The sequence below is a fragment of the Balaenoptera physalus genome (genome assembly GCF_965194825.1).
Source record: "Balaenoptera physalus genome assembly, chromosome: 6".
NCBI classification, from domain to species: domain Eukaryota; kingdom Metazoa; phylum Chordata; class Mammalia; order Artiodactyla; family Balaenopteridae; genus Balaenoptera; species Balaenoptera physalus.
In genome coordinates this window covers 81,549,851-81,571,274 of record NC_138885.1, presented here as the reverse complement: position 1 = coordinate 81,571,274, position 21,424 = coordinate 81,549,851, and the positions used below count along the sequence as shown (strand labels likewise).

The window sequence follows — 21,424 nt, the reverse complement described above, 5'->3', positions numbered from 1 at the left end:
ACATATTTTATATTTTAAATGTGTTGATATCAGGAAATTTAAAAGATGAATTGTTAGAATCTGCCACAATGTATAATTTTAGTGATCTGGCACTGAAATGTGTTATATGACTATTGGGAAATCTAGTAACTATAGAATCCTGGGACTGCAATAATATAAAGGGATACTAGAGGTCATCTAATCCATTCCCTGTGTCAGATAGTAGCAGAAGAAAGCAATTCTAGAAAATAAAAACCCATTCCATTTTGATGTCCTGAGAAATATGACTTCCTAAAAATGAAGACATTTCCATTCTAGGATAATAAACTTATAATGGTAGTTTTAAAACAGATATTGTTGGAATTCTGCTGCTTTGTCCTTCAGTTATAGGACTTAAAAGACAAAAGATTGATTTTTAGGAATTTCAGAAACTAAAGAGCTAAGAAAGAAAAATGCTTTCTACATCCAGAAAGGAACAGAAGCTTAAATAATTAATTAGTAGACAGTAAAAATTTGTGTAGCATCAGACAGACAACAAGGGTATTTAATCAAACAAAACATTTTAATAATACAATTATTCTAATATGTAATCCACACAAGCCTTTTGGTGGTCTTCTTTATTCATGCAGTACCACCATGACTTGTCATCACTGTCAGTGTTAATTATGGTTTTTTTCTTCAAGTACACCTGACATGGGAACTCCTTGTGTAAAGCAAGGCCTCCCCTCTTATTCCCTGATGCTGGGCAGAGACCTCTTCTACCTGTGATACCCTCGCAGTCACAGCACTTTCCTTGCCACTGAATTCTTGCTTTCCCTGCTGACATCCCCTTGTTTAAAAAAAACTATCCAGGGCTTGGAAACAAAGCCAAGAGAGTGCAGCATGTCTCCTCCTCCAGCCCTTGTCCACATCAAGGATTCTTCAGTTATCTTTGAGGCATGCACCTGTATTTGAGGCTCACTATTCTATTGATTAAAGGCTCAGACTTTAGGAAGTTACATGATAATTTATAGATTTGTTTCCAGTAGAGATGCAAATGATTTTTGTCTGGTATAAAAGGCAATCCAATGATTATGGTGATTATAATGTCATTTTTCAGTAAAATATTCACCAGTTTAATATTTAATGTAGAAATCATATTCTAATCCTCAAAATGCTCTGTGTACCAGTTTTACCATTTTCCTGGTTCTCTCATTAATTAATGCATTGAATAAAACCTTTGAAACATATTTATTTTTTATTTGTATGAGTCAAGTTTCAACTTTTTGAAAACTTTATATCCCTTTGGAAGCATCTATTGCTATTTCCAATGAGGCACAGAATCCAGGCCCTGCCCACCCCTTTTTTGGGGTATTATTTCCTCGCTACATCAATATGGAATTAATATGGCTAGCCCCCAGGACCTTCAGATGGTCCATGTGCTCCTAAGCCTGTTTTCCTCTGTACTTACACAGGTTTGAAAGGGAAGGGCTTAGATTTTAAGGTCAGGCTTAAGAATCCTTGGGGAGCTTTGACTAAAGAATATTATTAATGTTTCTGGCACATTGTAAGTTAAACTGGCTTCCTTTGGCGGCTAGCCAGAGGACTTCATCACGCATATCTTGGTATCTGTTGCAAAATGTAGGCAGATGCCAACTAACCATTGTATAAAAGACTTTTGAATATAACCAGATGGTAAAATGATGGATATCCGTCCTCTTTGCCTGCCCAGCATGCATCTCTCCACCTGGTAACAGTACTCTGATTTTACTTACTTTCCCTTGGAGTCTTAATGGGAGTCTTAATTAGAATGTCCCATTGTTTCCTAGGCAGGGGATGGCACATGATCCCAACTGGGCCAATAGTTGCTCTAGAATCTGAATCTTAAACGAGTAACACACCCTCTGAAATAATGACTTGTGATTCATTCATCCCAAGGGCCCTGAAGAGACTGTCACCTGGTTCCTGGCACCTTAATCTCCATAACAGTGTGGGTCTGTCCTTCTTGAGACCTGGTTCTTCAACTTTCCTTCTATTTTGTGAGCTCTCCTGTGACTTCCAATTTGTTCCAAGTTCCAAAAAACTTCCTTTTGTTAGCCAGAGTAGATTTATAGTGTTTGTACCCAGAGAACACTGATAGATTTGGTGATTATATATGTCTCATTAAAATTGAAATAACAAATACTCTATTGTTTTTTCATTGCCTGTTAAAACTAAGCACAGTAATTGTACTAGCTAATAAATAACATTTACTAAGTCCCTGTCTTTGTTCTAGGCTAATAGATTAGCCTATTTAATCCTCACAGTAACCCTATGACATGAAGAAACTGAAGGTCAGAGGGGTAAAGTAACTCGATCTAGTTTACACACTATTAAGTCATGGTGCTGGGATTTGAACCCAGGCAGTTTGGCGTCAAGTTCCTTGTTGTTCATCAAATTTCTCCTTGGGACAATAGACACCCTGCTAATTGATGGAAAAAGCCACCCTGCAGGTGATTTCCTGCTGTTGAGTGCCTTTTATTCTGCAGATAATCTTTACATTTCACATCTAACACAATCCAACAGATGGTTTATAGTTATATGTTTATTAAAACGTTGGCATGAAGAAGAACATTCTGTGCTTTCCAGACACTAAGTGGCTCTGCAGTGAACTGAAGGAGGGATTTCAGTCCTCCAAGGTGACTCTCTGGGTTTCTGGAAGCACTTTCCCCCAGGTTTTCTACACTAGCTCTGTGTGAGGGATCAACATAGCAGCAAGTCTGGACTCCTTCCTTTGGTGTGCTGGGGGAATCTGAATCAATGTTTTGTATAGACAGGATTCTAGACTATGAATTTGGAGTTAATCTTCCGTTTTCTGCTCTTTTCTCAAATCTGGATTCTCTGCTTTCTTTATATCTCTATCCTACCCTCTCGAGCTCTGCTCTGTTGAAGACCCCATCCAATTGAACACAGAGCTGATTGCGGAGATGATTGCCCGAGACACCATGCTATGTCACCATTTCCTCTCCTTACCTGCCTGCTTATTATTGCCTCATTAGGGTTAACCTGTCTGAGCACCAGAATCACTGGGGAACCCTTTGCCATCATGCAGATTCCCGGGCCTATTCCAGACCTCTTAGAGGTGGGATCCAGGAATCTGATTCCGATATTATGTTTGGGACCCACTGGTACAGAGGAAAGAATTCTGAGAATACGAGGGTTCTTTGACGCTTACCATGGTCCTCAGTTTCTCTGGACATTGATTTCCCAATCTGTAGAATGGGGAAGCAAGGCCCACTCTGTCCACCTTACAGGCTGTTGTGAGGCTGATGAGTATGAAAGCATTTTGGTGAAATGCTTTACTATTACTGTTTTCAAGAAAAGACAGTTTACAAAAGGTGTTTTTACTCTGCCAGGGAAATGGAGCTTGCAAAGTACCAGTGTCACAAAACATACACAATTCTCTCAAATGCAGATGGTATGAGACATGTTTATGTAGACTCATTGCCGTTGCTGGGCCTGGATCCACCTAAGCACAGCAGTCAGTCTGGAGAGAAGTGTAGGGAGTTGTCTGCCCGCACCTCCACCACAATCCCAAACCTGGACAATGAGGCCTAAAGTTCTTTTAACAAAGAAAAGTCTTTTATTCCGTAATTAAATTAGATATGACTCTTCTTACCTTCAAAACACACTTCATGAGATTAACAACTTTACTCAAACTGACCCACTGGTGAAACACTGACTGAAACCTTCTTCCATGGTCCCTACTTGAGTGTAGCTCTGGAGAGGGCTGGGTGGTGTGCAGGAAACTGGTGCATACCACGCAGCAGCTGGGCAGGGGGGAAGGGCTGCTATTAAGAGGGTGGAAATTGCAGACCGGAAACTCTAGGGAAATAAGCACACAAAATATGCACACTTCAAAATCTTTTCTAGGGCCAGCTCCTGGTTTAATACCTTATTTTATTTCTAAGTGAGCAGCAGCCTCATCTTTCTCACATCAGATTTGTCTGCCTTTTCTGGTGAAAGTTTAAACTATCCTTGAGATTTTGCCTGAGGTGATAAACATTTGTAAGTTTCTCATTTTATAATTGGCTCATATATTGGCTCATATTTTATTATTGGGGGAGAGGGGAAGGGAAGGTAGAAATCTAATTTCTAATTCAGCCTAGAAGTTGTGAACTTGATATCTGTCAGTTGGTTGATTTAACTGGGTCTTATTCAAATTATAATTATCTGACTCCCCAGTAAAACATAACATTTTTTGTTGAGTTGTTCTTTCAAGATAGCTCTGATTCCCTGGGAGGAAAAGACTGTACAAAAAAGTTTGCCATCAATGCTACCATTCCCCTTTTAGAAATCATGTATGTTCTGTTTAAGGTCATGGATATTTTGGGATTTGAGATAGCAAACAGTCTTGACAGTTCTGGTCGGCACTTACAAAACAACAAAGAAGCACATTAGAAAAGAATTGCAGGAAGTGGAGCTGGCTGGTGGAGAGCAGAGAGGAGATCCCAGCCTTGCATGCTTCAGCCTTCTACAGGCTCGGGACTCTCACTATCTAACACCTCCAGTGACGTGTGCCAGATATCAGTCCTAAAGACTGCAGACTCACACTGGTCGAAAGCAAACATGCCCCGAACGGAAAACAACTCAGTCACTGACTGGAGTTCAGTATTTAGGGGAAAAAAACGTTTTGTCAGTTTCATCTTTCTTAACTAACTTAATAGCCAATACATGGGTGCTGGAAAACAAATTAATTGTTTGGGTCCCTGTTTGTTAAGAAGAAAGAAAGAAAGAAGGGAAGGAAGAAATGAGGGAAGGAGGGAAGGGAAGAAAGAAACCTGTTAGCTATGCTTTTTTTTTGGTAAATTGCTCTGCCAGCGTTTAAAACGAGATGAAATGTCGTATAGGACTGATTTACTGTTTATTCTTTTCCCTAGATAGAGGTCAAAGAATCATGTATAATCCAAACTCTTTTTTTCAGTTTAAATCATTTAGGGAGGTTTCCAGTATTAACGTGGGAATCAATGCAACTTGAAAGCACGATGGCCTCTGCAGGCCTGTGTGAACCTTGACACCAGTCCTTCTCTCCCACACACTTGCTTCCAATTCCCCTGCCCAAGTGGGCACATGAGAACAGCTGGCTCAGCTCTTAATAGTAAGAGGAAAAAAATAGACAGTTTGGATTTCGTTTTCTGCTGACACCATGAATTGAACCCGTATGTCTTGACATTTTAGATGGAAAAGACGTCCGAAGTCAGAAAGTCAATCCTTCGGTAATGCAGGGAAAGCAACTGAAAACATACTCTTGGGTGGCATGAACCACAGTTCCCCTTTTGCCATGAAAACCTCATGTCTCTACAGTTTCATGACCAGCTCTTTCCTTTAGGAAAAATGAAGTTTAGACTTTCCCCTACCTCCTTTTTTTTAAGTAATCACATGTATTTTTAGCATGTGCATTCACCCCTGCAGTTACCTGAGATGCAGGGTGAATCCTTTCTCCTGCAGTGCTGGTTCTCACTGTCTTCACAAGGCGGCAGTACTAGAAGCAGGTCAGTCTGGAGGACTGGGGAGGGGGCCGCTGAGTCCTTCCACACCACTGTCGGCCACCTCTCCCAACTACAGCAACTAAATATCCAATCTAGACACAGTGTGCTTGCTGTGTAGTTCCAAGACAATTTCATAAATTCCCCTATGTTGTGCCTCCCAAGGCCACATAGACAGATTCCAGAGGCCCCACTGCCCGGCGGTATTTGGTTGTCTAGGTGAAAGGGAGATTTTAGGATTGCACAGTAATAGCTACCTCACACAGCTACTGAGGATTCAATGAGATAAGTAGGTAAAGCATCTAGCCTAGTCCCTGACCGGCCATAAGTTCGCATTAAAAATGTTAGTTCTGGGCTTCCCTGGTGGCGCAGTGGTTGAGAATCTGCCTGCCAATACAGGGGACACGGGTTCGAGCCCTGGTCTGTGAAGATCCCACATGCCGCGGAGCAACTAGGCCCATGAGCCACAATTACTGAGCCTGCGCGTCTGGAGCTTGTGCTCCGCAACAAGAGAGGCCGCGATAGAGGCCTGCGCACCGCGATGAAGAGTAGCCCCCACTTGCCGCAACTAGAGAAAGCCCTCGCACAGAAACGAAGACCCAACACAGCCATAAATAAATAAATTAATTTAAAAAAATGTTAGTTCTGTAGGTTAGTTCACCTAGTTTCTCTGTAATTCAAATATCCACTAATAGATCAGGTCCTTGAATCCACTAGAATTAGTTATGTTATCTAAAAGGGGAGCAAATGAAATCCCAAGTGGAAAAGGGTCCAGGCTTCCCAACTAGAAATAATTCTCCCTTTGTGATGTCTAATGGGATTTAACATCTAGGTAACATAGATCTTTTTAAAAAATTATATCTAGAAGAGAGAGTCAAGAAGATGATAAAGTCTGAATTCCTAAGAAGGAGGCATTGATCTGGTGCTTCTTTTACACAATGTATTTTCCATCTATACTTGTAGATCTTTTGCTTTTAGCTGGAATATCTGTCTCTAGCAGTGCAAAGAGGGCTCGTATTGGAGCCCTGGAAGACTGCCAGATCACATCTTTGTTGAGATAGTTGACGCAGTTTCTGGGATAAAGGAAGTTCCTGCTTGAAGGGTCCCATTTGTTCTTTTTTTTTTTTTTTTTTCCCATTTGTTCTTAGACTTAGCTTGCATCATGTGTGTTGAACCCTGGAATTTGTATATGTAATTGCTCTTGAAGGGTAGGATATATAGAGAGCCAGTTGTAACTGGTTTGTTCAAAGCCTAGAGCAAGGCAGATCTGTGAAGGGAGGGGCAGAAAGGCCAGATCAACTTGGTAACAAGAGTCTCAGCCTGTTCAAAGCTGTTGAACATGCTCACGGGAGCAGGATACACCCTGGGGGAAACCAGGTCCAAAAATAATGGCCTTATACAGCATGAGGGTGTCATGACTTTGATCTTCTGAGGCTGACTCATTTTGACAAAGCTTTGCAAAGATGCAAGTATACATTGTAGAAGTTTGTATGCAAATTAGAAATCAGGAATATGGATTTTTATGTCTAGTGGCAGACTGTAAGCTTAAAAATTAGTTCTAATGATCAAACATTCTACTTATTATGATATAGAGCACTGTCCAATCCTTTTATTGATACCTGAAATGATGAGAGTATGGTAGAAGAGTAATGTTTCTCAAGAATCTGTGGACACCTAGGGGTGTGAAGACATTATTTTCAGGTCCTTGTATTTTGAAGTGTGTGTTTTCAGTTCAATGGTGATATTTTAAATTATTGTTTACCCTTACATGAGTAAAAGGTTTTTTTTTTTTTTTTTTTTTTTTTTTTTTTTTTTTTTTTTTTTTTAACATTAACAACTTCATCAGTGACACATTTTTTTTTTATAGATTTATTGATTGATTGATTGATTTTTGGGTGTGTTGGGTCTTCGTTTCTGTGCGAGGGCATTCTCTAGTTGCGGCAAGCGGGGGCCACTCTTCATCGCGGTGCGCAGGCCTCTCACTGTCGCGGCCTCTCCTGTTGCGGAGCACAGGCTCCAGACGCACAGGCTCAGTAGTTGTGGCTCACGGGCCCAGCCGCTCCGCGGCATGTGGGATCCTCCCAGACCAGGGCTCGAACCCGCGTCTCCTGCATTGGCAGGCAGATTCTCAACCACTGCGCCACCAGGGAAGCCCCCAGGTTTTTTTTTTTTAGTTACAATTTATAACCAAAAGATCCTTTAAAAACATATCTTGGATCAATATGTTTTAAACCAGGGACTTGGCATATTCTTGATGATTCTTATAAAAGGGGTCTATTCTTTACTCAAGCATGAGAAACACAGTAATCTCAGGTAGGTGAGTTAACCATGACCCTAATTTCTTGATCTATAAAATAGGATTTATAAGGACTCCTTCAGAAGGTTGCTGTGGATTAAATGAGGACAATGTTTGTAAAGCACTTGGGACTTAGTAGGTGCTCAGTAAATGTTAGTTCTCTTCTCTCTCTGGGCTCCTTTCCCTCATTCCCTGAGGTTACACAGAGGTACAAAAGATGTAAGGACCCCAATTACAAATAGTTATCTTCTCTTCCTCAAGTAAAGAAAGTAGACTGGTTTTAGCAAGTTGTCAGGCTTTTAGAAAGTTAACTTAGTCATGATGTAACTCCAGAGTCATTGAGAAGGAATCTAGTTGTGAGTAGAATGTTCTAGATAATCCAAGGGTAACTGGAGTGCCTTATATTTTCTGGCATTCTGCGATTGTCCTTTCTATTAATATCCAAATAAAAATTATGCGAACTCCCATTTGCTTCCTCACGTGAAACTCATTTCCCTTATGGGTATTTTTGAGAGTTCCTTGGAGTCTTGCCTGTTGTGTTGTCATTTGTCACTTTTTATTTAACTACTCTCTCAGTTCTTGATTGTCACTGGTCATCTGGTCACCATACTCCATGTCGAGCTTTCTCCCTGTTCTTCATAGGAGAGAGCCACTCCCTTCATGTTCTAAGCAACTGTTAGGCAGATACTACATAAAAAAAGAAAGAAAATTTGCCATTTGCAACAACATGGATGGACTTAGAGGATATTATGCTGAGTGAAATAAGTCAGAGAAAGACAAATACAGTATGTTATCACTTATATGTGGAATCTACAAAATTTTAAAAAACCTAGTGAATATAACAAAATAGAAACACACTCACAGATATAGAGAACAAACTGGTGGTTACCAGTGGGGTGAGGGAAGGAGGGGGGCAAGATAGAGTAAGGGATTAAGAGGTAAAAACTACTGTATATAAAATAAATAAGCTACAAAGATATATTGTAGAGCACAGAGAATATAGCCAATATTTTATAACTATAAATGGAGTACAATCTATAAAAATTTTGAATCCCTATGTTGTACACCTGAAACTAATATAATATTGTAAATCAACTATACTTCATTTAAAAAAAGGCAGATGTTAGATTACAGTTGTTAATAAGAAGAGTTAAAGGACTTGAAAGCTGTCTGTCAAAAATCCCTGCCCCTAGGTTCCCTGCCCATGTTTCATCAGGAGGTCTTCCAGTTGGCTCTCTCTCCTTGGGTGCCAGCTGCTGGGCTCAGCTTCCCTTCAGATTTGATACATTTTCCCCTGCTTTCTTTCCCCCAAGTCCCTGGGCCTGAGTCCCCCATTACTCTACCCAAAAATCTTAAACAAAATAGTTAGATCTCTATAAAGACTGTTGTAATAAAGCAAAACAAACAATAAATAAACCCCCCAAAGACTGTTACAGTGTTCTTCTCTTTCCTTTAAAGCTGAAACATCCCCAAACTAAATATCAATGACACAAATCTGGGTCCCAATTCTGTTAATGCCAATTAGTTGACAGATTTTAGTCACTGATTATTTCTATACTGTAATTTCATTGAATTGGGGCTTGATTGGCAGGAATAGAGGTGAGGGTTGTAGGAGATGCAAGTATGTGTGGGGGAATATAAAATGATCTCCACTTATATAAGGAATCTAAAATAGTCAAAATCCTAGAAGCAGAGGGTAGAATGGTAGATGCCAGGGGCTGGGGGGAGGGGAAAACAGGGAGGTATTAGTCAAAAGGTACAAAGTTTCAGTTATAAAAGATCCATCTAGAGATTTACTGCACAACGCAGTGCCTGTAGTTAACAATACCGTACTGAATACTTAAATTTTTGCTGAAAGGGTAGAGTTGAGAGCCAGGAGATAGTTAAGTGTTTTTTTTTATCATAATAAAGAAATAAATAGGGCAGTAGGAAACTTTTGGTGGTGCTGTATATGTTTATGGCATAGGTTATAATGATGGTTTCTTGGGTATACACTTAACTCCAAACTCATCGAATTGTATACATTAAATATGTACAACTTTTTGCATGCTGACCATACCTCAATAAAGTGGTTTTAAAAAATATACAAAATGATCTCCATGATTCCTGCAAATTGAGATTCTATTTTATTCTAAAAGCACCTTTTTGGTATTAAAAATCACATACATTACAATGAAATTATCTTCATGTACTTTTATGTAAGCTTAATAATGAAATTACTAAAAATTACAAAAATTTAAGTATAGCTACAGTAATTTCATCTCTAATTTTACATGGAAAGTTTGGCACATACCAAAAAATTAATTGTACTGTTTTCCCACTGTAGGAGATATTTTACTTCTGAAAAAAATTATTTTGGAAGGGGCAAGGAAGGGAGGTATATATGTTACTGTAGTAAGTATATAAATTTCAGTACCATATTTGATGTAAAAATAACTGATTTGATTTCTAATACATTTGTAATGAGTTGATTTTAAATTAGATTTCCATGATATCTCCCCATCAAAAAAAAAAAAAAGAAAAAGATCAGGTTGTCTTTGTTTGGGTGTGTGGATCATAATACTTTACCCAGAATTGATATTATGTAAGGTTTGAAGTTATAAGAAAGAATTTGAATAAAATACCTGGATCATAACCTAAGTCACCCTGTTGACACACCTGATGGGCCTTTTCACGTTTAAGTTATAAAAGAGAATTTAGTGGAGCACCAGGTCTCACCTCACACTCCAGGTGGGTCAGGGAGGTGCCCCAAACACAGATATTTCCCTCTAGCTCCAAGCTATGTAGCTTCTCCGAGCCAACAGGCACACTCTCTGGGTTTGGGATGGTGGGGTACATCCCACCCCAGTACTGTGTAGAGTGCATAAAGTATTGGGGAGAACTGTGGGGCGGAGGAAAGGCTGCATTGCCCCAAATATAGTAATGAGTGATTTTACTCGGATTCATTTATAAGTTTGATTATTGATTATGCAGATTGTGTTCATATGAGCAATTTTATTTGAAAAACCTCAGTTATTACTGGTCATAGGTAATGACTAAAATATCAGTTAGTATTTTATATATGTGTTTATACACACACACACACATTTTAAACATAACAGGCTTTAAAAACAAAGACACATCAAATCATCTCTTTAAATCCTGCAGATTGTCCCCTCATCTTCCTCCAAGTATTGGTGATCCTCATCTCTTTTAAACCCCATCATTTAGAAAGAATTGTAAAGTTAATATTAATGTGTCCTGTATATTTCTCGCTTACAGTGGTGGGGACAGCAATCATGTCAGCCACAGAGGAGGAACAAATACATATATTCAAGACAAACCCTATAGTAACATCGCTCTCACCCTCTTGCAAGCCTTTCTGTGTCCTTGAGTGGGCGGAGGGGTGGAGTTGCTGCCTACCACTCTGGGCACGTCCAGGGGACCGTGAGGTGCATGGCAATGCCACCTTCTTGTGCTTTAAGGTGAAAAAGTGCTTAAGAACCACTGCTTTAAAATAGAGGATTTTGAACTTTTAAAGCAACAGAATCTTTTTCTCAAAAGAAATTTTACAGGGCCCTGAAATAGGTAAAATAGGTAAAGCACAGGTGCTCTGGGCGAAATGGTGAGGGGTGGGAATGGGAAAGTTACAGAACCCCAATGGCTGGGTTTCCTTTTTGGGTTTCCTTACCCTGGAGAGCCCTGCAGCAGCAGGAAGAACATAGTCTGTATTGCTCTGTAGTTGTCTCTGTTGCAACATAATAATTGCATCACCAAAGAGGGTGCAAGGGCACATCAAATATTAGAGATTTCCTGGAGGAATAGCTGAGAGGTCACAATTATCCTCAAACTCTGCGATAGCAGAAGGACGAGGGGATCGGTGGAAGAGGTTCTGTTCCCTTTCACCCCAACATCCCTACACATATGCAGGTACTCCTGTATCAGTTTACCCGGCTGGGTTTCACACATAAGATTTTTTTTTTTTTGAAGAAAAGATTCAATTTCTGAAAAATAAAAACAAAAGTTTTGTTTAATTTTCTTATTTTATAGGTGAGGAATCTGAGTACTGGAGAAGTTGTGATTCTTGTCTAGGTTGATTCAGTTAGTAAATAGCAGAGTCAAGACCACAACCAGGATCAGCTGAGCAACTCACCCCATGTTGGATGAGTGTGTGCTCTGTGGCCAGCACTGTCCCAGCCAGGAGCGACCTCATAAGCCCAGTCTTTCTTTGATACCAACGTTCTCCCTTTCCTATTTTGGCTCTACTTAGGTGACTACTAAGTTTCTTCCAGAATGACAACGGCATGGAGATGATTCTCCCACTCAGTATAAACACAGTGAGGAATTGCCACTAGGAGCCCTTGATCCACATCCATTTTATTTTTGGCTGTGTTGGGTCTTTGTTGCCGCGTGCAGGCTTTTTCTAGTTGCGGCGAGCGGGGGCTACTCTTCACTGTGGTGCGCGGGCTTCTCATTGTAGTGGCTTCTCTTATTGCGGAGCACGGGGTCTAGGCACGCGGGCTTCAGTAGTTGTGGCTCATGGGCTCTAGAGCGCAGGCTCAGTAGCTGTGGCTCATGGGCTTAGTTGCTCCGCGGCATGTGGGATCCTCCCGGACCAGGGCTCAAACCCGTGTCCCCTGCATTGGCAGGCGGATTCTTAACCACTACACCACCAGGGAAGTCCCCACATCCATTTTTGACCAACACTTTGGAGAATTAGACTAGTTCGGTGCCGGCTTATACATGGTGTGGTTTTCTATATATTATGACATAGGGGAAATACATATGGTTGTAGTTTAATAGAATTTAGATAATCTGGGTGTTTTTGAGGAGAGGTGGGCAGGGTAGTGTAGAGAGGAGAGAGACTGGAAGCCAGCATTTCTAACTGAATGTATGACAGGAGATCAAGGGGGTGGAGCAGGGCCAGGGCAGACCCTGTGTCACATCAGCCTTGCTCAACCCTGCTGTTATAGGTAGGATCAGGACACCACCTTTCCACAGAGCTCTCAGAGGAATGGCGGTGGACAAGAGGAAGGTAGTCTGTTTTTGCCTTGCTATGTACGTGAGCCTGAGCCACCATCTTGTCTCCCACTAGCTGCCTCCTCGGGGCCGTGTCAAAGGCTGGAAACACAGGCATGCCCCAGTGAGAGGCCCAGCCGGGCCTTCTGATCTGGGGTGACCGGCGGCTGCTCATGTTGCACAGCTGCTGTCAGTCACGTAGTATTTGTGGATGTAAGAACTAAAGTGTTAAGTGTCAACAGCTAAAATAGGGGGTGGATTTATGTGTGTCATATGGAGTTGTTTTATTTACATGGGTACTTTCTGTACTATTTCTCTAAGAACACTCCCCTGCGTATTTAGGGATTCTCGTTGTTCTCTAGACACATCAGGGGAATATTTGCTTGTTCATGCAGTCATTCTTTCTTTCTTCTTCCGTCCCTCCATCCCTCTCTTTTCTTTCTCTTTTTCTTTCTCTCTCCCTCCCTCCCTTTCTTCCTTCTCTCTTGGGGGGTAAATATATAAATTTGTACACTATTACTTATTTCTTGATCTCTTATGGCCAGATACTTAATGATTTTTATATCTGTGTAATTTAATTTCATATAGAAGTATCTTATATAATATAAATTTTATATAAATATATAATAAACACAGTAATATATAAATATAACAAATTTATATATGATACAAATATAAAACTATATTTATATAAATTATACATGAATTTAATCCTCAAACCCAACTTTTACCCATATTTGCAGATAAACTAAGCCACAGAGACCTCTGCCCTCAAGGAGCTTATATAGATGTTGGAGTGTATGTCCCTGGTCTCTGTAGCCTATGACTCAAATAAGGTCACAATTCCCCCTTTATATCCAAATTATTATGACACAAACTTCCAGCCTATGTGACTGCCCCAAGTCCAACCTTCACCTGGTTTCTTTCTTCAGATAACCGCTGGGAGAGTCTCAAAGCACCACATCAAATGTGCCTGAGAGCAAGAACTCAGGTTCTCCCACATCAGCCTTTTGGTATCACAGTCTGTTGCTGCCTTGCCACCAGTGGCCTTTGTGAAGGTCACTGCTCCAGCAGCCTCAGATGTCCTTTGGAATCACTGCTCACACCATTGCTGTGGCCTTGGAAAGGAACACTACTGTCCCTTCCCTCAGCTCTTCTCTTAGAAACACAGTCAAGCTGTCAGGTCACTGGTCTAAGCATGAACCCAAAGTTGATTAAATGACTGGATCTCAGATATGCTTCACAGAGCAGGGGCCTGTTCACCCTTGCCCCTTGGCATCTCCATGCCTTGGAATCTAGGCCCCAGAGAAGGATGAAGGAAATTGCTTCAGCTATATGAGTAAAAGACTCTTGGGAGTGGTTCTTTTTGGACAAAAACAATTCTAGGTCTTCAATCTAGAAGGCGGAATTTGAGAGTGTTACAATAGCACGTTCTAGAGCTTTCAAAATAATCTTAACACCCAGACACTTTGGGGCACATGATCACAGTGAATTCCTACAGTCTTAAATTAACCACATCATCACAGTGTGGTCCCCCACCTCCAGCGTTAGCATTGTTGCCATAGCAACAGTGCTTGATGCCCTTATGAGAGAGCTGAGGCATTTTAATTTGATGAACACCTTTTAGAGTGTTCTAGAATCATTCCATGTGACGAATGAGCTGTGATTTGTAAATGATCCTCTGGAAGAGAACATCTGTCTTGCACTTTCAGTTACCAATCTGTGAATACACAGGTAAAATGAACAAGAAGATGGAGGCTGTTATCTACTCACCTGATAGTGATTAAAGCACACACACTTCACATCACTTCTCACTGCCAACACAGGTCTTTCTGACCTGGTCAGTTCACATTTATGCCTTCTTGCCACATCCATCCCCTTCTCTTTCTTTCTCTGTTGTCTGAATTACATGGGAAAGTGTTATATTTGTAACTTTTCTTGCATTTTTCTCTCAGGCCTCATATACTTTGTTTTAGTTATTCATTAGCATGTGGATGGCAGACTGAAGCAGCCTGCAGGGAAGTGTGGTGTTCCCAACTTCAACATCAACTCTGCCTGGGTGGTCTGTACACATTTTGAAGCCTTTCAAAATGAGGGCAAAGGCAGAGGAAGATGGTCATTGGAATGAATCAGAAACTCCAATGGCGCAGTCATGAAACATTTGAAGACTGTGAAATAAAATATTTGCCTTTTTGTTTCTTATTTTAGAATTGCTTTCAAGGGCTTTTTTAAAAGCAAGTTTATTCTTTTTTTCCAAGAAGCATTATTTTTGCATTGTCTGCCAGATTTTGTAAGTCTTTTTGTGTCAGTTGCTCCTGTGTGTTTTTCAAATGTCCATTATTTATGTCAAACCACAGTGCTATCTTCAAGTAGAAGGCCAAATTTGATAGTTTTATCTTTGAGGAACCTACCTTAGGCTGTCTTTATAACTGGTCTAACCTCGAGCAAATTAAGCATAAGCAAATTGAAGGTTAATTTCTTTAGGAGAGCATTTGTTTAATTCACATGGATACTAGGCAACCCATAAAAGCTAAAAAATGGGGCTTCCCTGGTGGCACAGTGGTTAAGAATCTGCCTGCCAATGCAAGGGACACGGCTCCGAGCCCTGGCCCGGGAAGATCCCACATGCCGTGGAGCAACTAAGCGCATGCGCCACAGCTACTGAGCCTGAGCTCTAGAGCCCGCAAGCCACAACTACTGAAGCCTGTGCGCCTAGAGCCCATGCTCCGCAACAGAGTAGCCCCAGCTCACCGCAACTAGAGAAAGCCCGCGCGCAGCAACAAAGACCCAACACAGCCAAAAAAAAAAAAAAAAAAAATGATGAATTTCCTCTTAAGTAACTTTAACCTTTTACTATTGCTTTAATTAGAATATCATGCAATGTCTTAGTATGGACTACAAATGAGCTTAAATAGTACAATTTTATGAAAGGAAAGACAAAAATGACATGGCATGTGGAATCACTTTGAAGTGTTATGTATATAGGCCACATATCATTACTAGAAAATTAAGATTCCCAAAGCTTTCTAGAAAGCCATGTCTACGTCATACAACTAGTTTGTTGGCCCTCAAATTGGTAAATCCTTTTTCTGTCTTAATACATTATTTCTGTGCACTAGATAAAAGAAAGTTTTCCTCTGTGCTGCCAGAATTCCAGACTGGGTAGCTGGAGTATAAGGAGCTTTTAGAATATGATACAGATAACTGAAACAACTACTAGTCCTTTGGCTCAGGTGTTTATTGTTGAGATGGTACCATATGACTAGGCTGAAAGACAAGTGTCAGCAACTGTAATAGGACTGTTAATGGAAAGACAGTGTGACTAATTTCTGAGGAAAAGAATGAACCATCTTTGCTGTTGCTGTTATTGTTAATGTTACTGTTGTCATTGTTGGTCATTTTTCTTCCTTTCTACAGGTGCTGTAATTAGTTGGTCAGACTTTTGCTCAATAACTCAACTCAGCAGCTACCCTTTTATAGAATCTTATAGATTGGTGGAACTCATAGATTTCAAAAAAAGTTTTAATATTCAAGAGGATCTTGGAAGTCATCTAGCTGAACTCTGTCTTTTTATAGATGAGGAAAATGAGGCTCGGGGCAAATACATGACATTCTAAATTGCTTTTTGTTGCTACAGAATCAGGTCTAGAATTCAGGTCTCCTGGCTCCTGGACCAGTGTTCATTTCACCATATTATCCTACCTCCTTTGTATATCAGTTGCTCACTAAAGATAGAAATGACTGCTTTTAGGAGTTTCTCCTAAATGAGGAAGAGGTGTCTATTCCTAATGCCTGGGTCATTGCCTCCTGTACGTCTTTTTTTTTTTTTTTTTACCACCAAAATGGTTTTATTTTTGACACTGCCAACATGCACAAAAATGCATTACTTTGTTTTCCTTAAACATTACTTAAGTACGCATTAGAAATATATGTTTACATTTAAGAAATGTAACACATTAAAAAAGTCCTCTATAAACATAACTCCTTTTCAATATATTTTCCTGCTTTGTTTCACACATAAATAACATAATCCACAAAGTCATAAATAAAACTATTAACTCTTATGACCTAAAAGTATATACAAATTTTGGAACTTGACAAGAATGTCCTTTTTCTGATTTTATATAAATAACAACATGCAGTATTTGCAATGTTTTTTAATTAAACGAATGACTTACAATCAAAACTTTTATTGTCTCCCAACCAGTTCTCCCTATAATAGACCTTCAGTGCATTTGGTAAAGATGTCATGTATTTAAAAATTCAAAGTGGTCAAAAGACTAGATTTTAAAAATAGAACAGAAGGTTGCCATTAAATATTATTAAGCCTTATTAAAATCACTTCGGTTTGTCTGAAGAACAAAAAATGCTACCAAAGAGTATATGCTTGTGCTCTCATTTTTTTTTTTTTTAATTTTTGGCTGCACCCCATGGCACGTGGGATCTTAGTTCCCCGACCAGGGATCAAACCTTCACCCCCTACATTGGAAGGTGGAATCTTAACCATTGGACTGGATTTCCGGGGAAGTACCTATACTATCATTTAAATGGAAGCTAACAAAGTCTTAAAAAATCAGATTAAATTTGTATTAGTCTTGGGAAAAATATCCCACTGAGATTCTGTTATAGGAACAGAATCCATGCTAAGTTTTCTAAAATTTATTTTGAACCATCACTTCGATTAGTTAAAACTTTCAGGGTAAAAATAATGACACATAAAAATGATCTTAGAAAGGCACATTTAGAATTCCTGATACAGAACACTTGATTATTTCGTTTTTGTTTAATGACTGGAAATCTTTATTCCTTCAGAAAATAATAACATTCTTTGTTGAGTGACACCATCTATTTAGTGATTTACTAGATAATCACTCAAGGTATATTAAGTTAGCACTCAAATTATTTTTATGTAACAAAAGTGAAAAAGACTTTTCATGTTGGAATTGTTTCATTATGCATTATTATTTTTAAGGCCGTGATTTACAGAGTATAAAAATTAGAAAGAAAAACATTTTCAATTAATATTCTCACTAAATTTAGATGATTCAAATGATAAATAATGGTAAGCTAAGCACTGTCATTACTTTTAAAATCTAAGTTTCTAAGTTTCATTCTTCAATCAATACAAATATGATCTGCTTCACACTATTAACTGCCAAACTTTATGTTTAAAAAAACTAAATATTCTTTGTTAAAGAGCAGTTTACAACAAATGTTTTTCCATGCTCTTATAAAAAACAAGATTCTGATATGCATACTGAATCTAAGTCAAAATCCACAACTGGTAGCCGAAATTGTCAACTTTCAGCCTAATACAACATAAATCCAGTTATTTTGCATAAACAATTCAAAGTTAAAGTTTATAATGGAAATGTCAACAAGTCATAACTACAACATTACTACCGATGGGTTTCACTATACTTCAACCAGGCACGGCAGATGTGCACATCTGATAGACAGACTGCTTAGAAAATTAAAGCTATCAGAGCTATAAATAAGGAATACATAAATATGAACACAGCAGTGCCAAAGCATTAGAACTGTTAAAAAAAAAAAAGATGTGGTGTAAACACAACTGATAGTTTTCTCCGTAAGCCGCTTTCCACTGATTTATAAAGCTATGGATTTATCATTCTTTTAAAAAGGACAATGTTTCCACATTGCTACATGCAGTGATTTCATTGTACATTCTTAACTACAATGCAATCTTCAATCCTCCTGCAGAGTTTAACATATCTCATCAGGATTTCTTCAGAAAGTCAGCTCGTCATATTTTCAGCAGCCTTTAATGCTTCAGCGGCCTTGCGAAGTTCCTTAATAACTGATGATAAAGCTTCTGGGTTAATTCCTTGTTCACAGAGCCGTACACATATAGACAGAGTTTCCATATCTAATCCAGTATTCAAAATTCTTGAAATCTCAAGCAGAGATTTCTCCATGGTCTCCCTCACCGCATTCAGATTCGCCGCCGCCGCCCCGGCGCCGCTGCTACTCGCCCTGCCGGAGGCTGGAGGCCGAGGGAGGAGGGCGAAGGGCCTGACCCGGAACTGGAGCGCCTTCCTTTCTGCTGGGCAGTCACACCGCGCGTCCCCCGCTCTCGCCGGGCAGGCTCCGCCCCTCGCGCTCGCCTCCTGTACGTCTTGATCGAAAGCTTGTGAGTCCGTCACTCAAATATCTATTTCCCAAGCACTCACCAGCTATTTAGACTCAGTACAGGGGCTCCCTCATGGAAACAATTGCTATGAAATTGATAAAATAAGGTAATGGTCTTCAAAAAGCTGGGCAGGAATAGGTGGCAGTTACTGATAAACCTGTCATTGGTCCATGGCAAACTGAAAAAATTAAGGACAATATAGTAAATTTCCAGATAACCAATATTATTCAATTAATTTGAAAAATTTGAGTTTGGTTTTTCTATCTTTTCTTCATTGAATATTTGTGATACTGAGCACTGTTGGAGATACAGTGACTTGTCCTCATGGACATTACATTCTAAGTGGAGGACACAAATTTTGAACAATAAAACACATATTTCACATACCAGTAACTTCTATGCAGAAAATAAATCAGAGTATCAGGACAGAGAATGCCTGGAATAGGGCAAGGGTTGGTTAACTCACGTAGAGTGGTTAGGGAGGTCTGTGAGGAAGCGGCATTTGAGTGAGGAATGGATGAAGAGAAGGAACCACCAAGTAAAGATCTAAGGGAAGAACATTTCTGTCAGGAGAAAGCATGCGCAAAGGTCCTGAGGTGGGAATGGGCTTGGTGGTAGCAGACATGGAGTGAGAAAAGGTGGAGAACAGAAGAGGTTGAGATCACAGAAGTGGTCAGGGGCCAGGTCATGCAAGTAAGGCATTTGGATTTTATTCCACATATAACAGGAAGTCCATTGGAAGGTTTTAAGCTAATAGGGCAAGAGAGAGGGAGACAATTTAAGAGATTTTAGCAGTAATGGTTTTTTTTTTTTTTTGGTTGTATCAAGATAAGTGTGTGTGTGTGCACATGTCTCTGTATGTGTGAGTGCGCGTGCACACGAGCATGTAGCAGTAGTGTTAATGACAGAAAATGATGATGTAGACTAGGGAGGCTGGGTTGGAAATGGAGGCGATGAAAAGTGGCACATTTGGAGTATGTCTTGAATGTTGAACTGACAGGATGTGCTGAAGGACAGAGTGTGGGAAAAAATACAAAAGTGTGGCTGACAGACTTTAAGGTGGTCCCCCTGACCACTGCGTCCTGGTGTTCATGTGCTTGTTTAATCCCGTCCCTTTGAGTGTGGCTGGGACCTGTGACTAACTTTTAACCAATAGAATATGGCAAAGGTGATGGGATGTTACTTCTGTGATTACATCATATAAGACTCCATCTGGCTAGTAGGCTTTCTCTCTTTCTCCCTTGCTAGCTTTGAAAAAGCAAGCTGCCATGCTATCAGAGGACCTCTGGAGAAAGTCCTTTGGCAAAGAACTGTAGCTGGCTTCTAGATACTGACAGTGGCCTCCAGCTGACATCCAGCTAGAAGTCAGGACCCTCAGTCCTACCACCATAGGAACTGAATGTTGCCAACAACCTCATGAGCTTGGAAGCAGATCACCAGCTAAGCTTCCATATGAGAACTAAGCTTCTAGATGAGAATTGAGCCCCAGTCCATACCTAGACTGCAGCCCTGTAGAGCCTTGCTGAGCCCTGACTCCTGACCCGTGGAAACTATGAAATATTAAATGTGTGCTGTTTTAAGCTGCTAAATTTGTGGTAATTTGTTACGCAGCAATAGAAATGTAATACACATAGAATGTTTAAATCAACTTTTCTAGTCTTAGTATCATGAAGTGTTTAAACAATAAAAAAGCCATGATCCTCGAACATAGCTCACTTGATTTGCGGTTGGCGAAACAGGGCCACAGAGTAAGCAACACATCTGAGGCTATACAGCTCACTAGCAATTAGAATCCCACCTCCTGTTTCCGCAGCCACTGCTTTTCCTGCTGCACTATGCTGCTTTCTATTAAACGTTGTTTTTGTTTGTTTCTGTTAGTCTGTGTGAAGCACATCCTACAACTTTATTCTGGTTTATTGAGGCTTGTCAGAAAAAAAGATGTCTTTCTTTAGCTCATCCAGGAGGTCTGCCCATGTGTGGTTCATCTGAATTCTTAACCTGCAACCTGTGGTAGCCTCCATCATGGAAATGAAGTGGCATTGGGTTAGGGAGAACCCTTTAGACTCTCCCAGACACAGCTTATTTTTAAACTTCCTACCCATTCAAGGCAATGCTCCTCTTTCCCCATAAATTCTTGGGAGCTCTTGCCCTGTTTATGTGGTCTCTCCTGGAAAACAGAACCACAGTAGGGGTCACTGAAGGGCCACTGGGTTGAAGTGATAGGAAACAAGAAAATAGAAAATAGTTTTATAATAGAAGGGAAGGAAGGGAGGAAGGGAGGGAGGGAGGAAGGGAGGGAGGAAGGAAACTACATGGGAGGAATGCAGCCTAAAATGCCAGTGACCCTTGGTGCTCACAATTGAACATATATGATTAAACATAGAGAACATCTCTCATTAGCTGTACAGCTGCTGTCAAACCTGGTGGATGCACCTTACGCTGTTTTCTATGTCCATTGCCGGAGACAAGAGACAGGAACTGGAATTCTGGCTA

At 40.1% G+C, this 21,424-nt stretch overlaps 1 protein-coding gene and 1 long non-coding RNA gene across 2 annotated transcripts in view; one reads left to right on the top strand and one right to left on the bottom strand.

The window, feature by feature from the left end:
- Positions 1-21,424, top strand: part of LOC309663463 — a 320,115-nt gene that overhangs the window by 213,678 nt on the left and 85,013 nt on the right. The gene's annotated exons all lie outside the window — the stretch shown is intronic.
- Positions 8,208-21,387, bottom strand: LOC309662909 (uncharacterized protein; the record flags this gene model as incomplete). The annotated part of the gene is made up of 3 exons (XM_082466127.1): positions 8,208-18,943; positions 19,398-19,477; positions 21,365-21,387. 3 exons carry the CDS (start codon positions 21,385-21,387, stop codon positions 18,537-18,539), a joined length of 510 nt encoding a protein of 169 aa, XP_082322253.1. The 3' UTR covers positions 8,208-18,536.